Source organism: Colobus angolensis, unplaced genomic scaffold (genome assembly GCF_000951035.1).
Source record: "Colobus angolensis palliatus isolate OR3802 unplaced genomic scaffold, Cang.pa_1.0 Scaffold24, whole genome shotgun sequence".
Taxonomy (NCBI): Eukaryota; Metazoa; Chordata; class Mammalia; order Primates; family Cercopithecidae; genus Colobus; species Colobus angolensis.
In genome coordinates, this window is record NW_012115599.1 from 3,052,447 (window position 1) to 3,053,169 (window position 723).

General features: G+C 64.6%; 1 protein-coding gene across 3 annotated transcripts in view; it reads left to right on the forward strand.

Moving 5' to 3' along the window:
• Positions 1-723, forward strand: part of ADD2 (adducin 2 (beta)) — a 109,973-nt gene continuing 109,250 nt past the window's right edge. Inside the window, exon 1 of one of the 3 annotated variants that reach the window (XM_011945220.1) lies at positions 1-351. Coding sequence is in view for 1 of the 3 variants with exons in the window: in XM_011945219.1 (XP_011800609.1) it covers positions 338-351 (14 nt within the window). In the remaining 2 variants the exon portion in view is untranslated. Of the gene's footprint in view, positions 352-521; positions 631-723 lie in introns of those variants that run through there. The other 2 variants (XM_011945219.1, XM_011945222.1) reach the window with 2 other exon arrangements.

Sequence of the window (723 nt, forward strand, 5' to 3'; positions counted from 1 at the left end):
GGCCTTTTGTCAGCGCGCAGGGCCGGGAGAGCTCTCATTTCCTCCCAGCCTCGTGCGGGAAATGGCTTTAATTCTGACGGCAGGGCTGTGAGAAACTAGCGGGAACCCGAGCCTTTTGTCAAGGAACTGCGGCGTCCGTGGCCAGTCATCCCCGCCGCCGCGGAGCCGCTGCACTGCTGGGTGATCTCCCAGCAGCTCTGACGAGCGCGGGCTGCAGCATGGGCAGAAAACGCTGCTCTGCAGATTAGCTGGGTGGATTTTTTAAGCGCAACTCCCCCGCCCCCAAACCCATAAAATAACAAAACCAACCCGCAGTGGCCGACCGGAGAGAGCTAAGATGCCGCTCAGGAGGTAAGGGTCTGGGGAGTGGGCTTGGTGAGCTGCCTGGGGTCACTGGTGTCCTGGCGCAGAGACCCTGGCATCCCTCGGCCGGGCGGGAGCCGCTTGGCCCAGGTGGGGCGCGTCTGTTGCCGAGCGCGTCGGTGCTGCAGCCCTGGCCGGCGCCCGTGTGTTTTGCGCCTAAAGGTTTCTGGTGATGTAGCGTCGGAGGCTCCTAGGAAATCGGGGCTGCAAGCCCTGGCCCCTGCTTGGGGATGGTGGGACCCTCGCCTGGAGCGTAACGCCTGACAGGTGGGGCTTTCTTTTGGGTCCGAATGAAGGGGGGGCGAGCCTTGCCTCGCCTAGCCGGGCGGTGCCGCCCCTCCCCTCCCCTCCCTTTCCTTC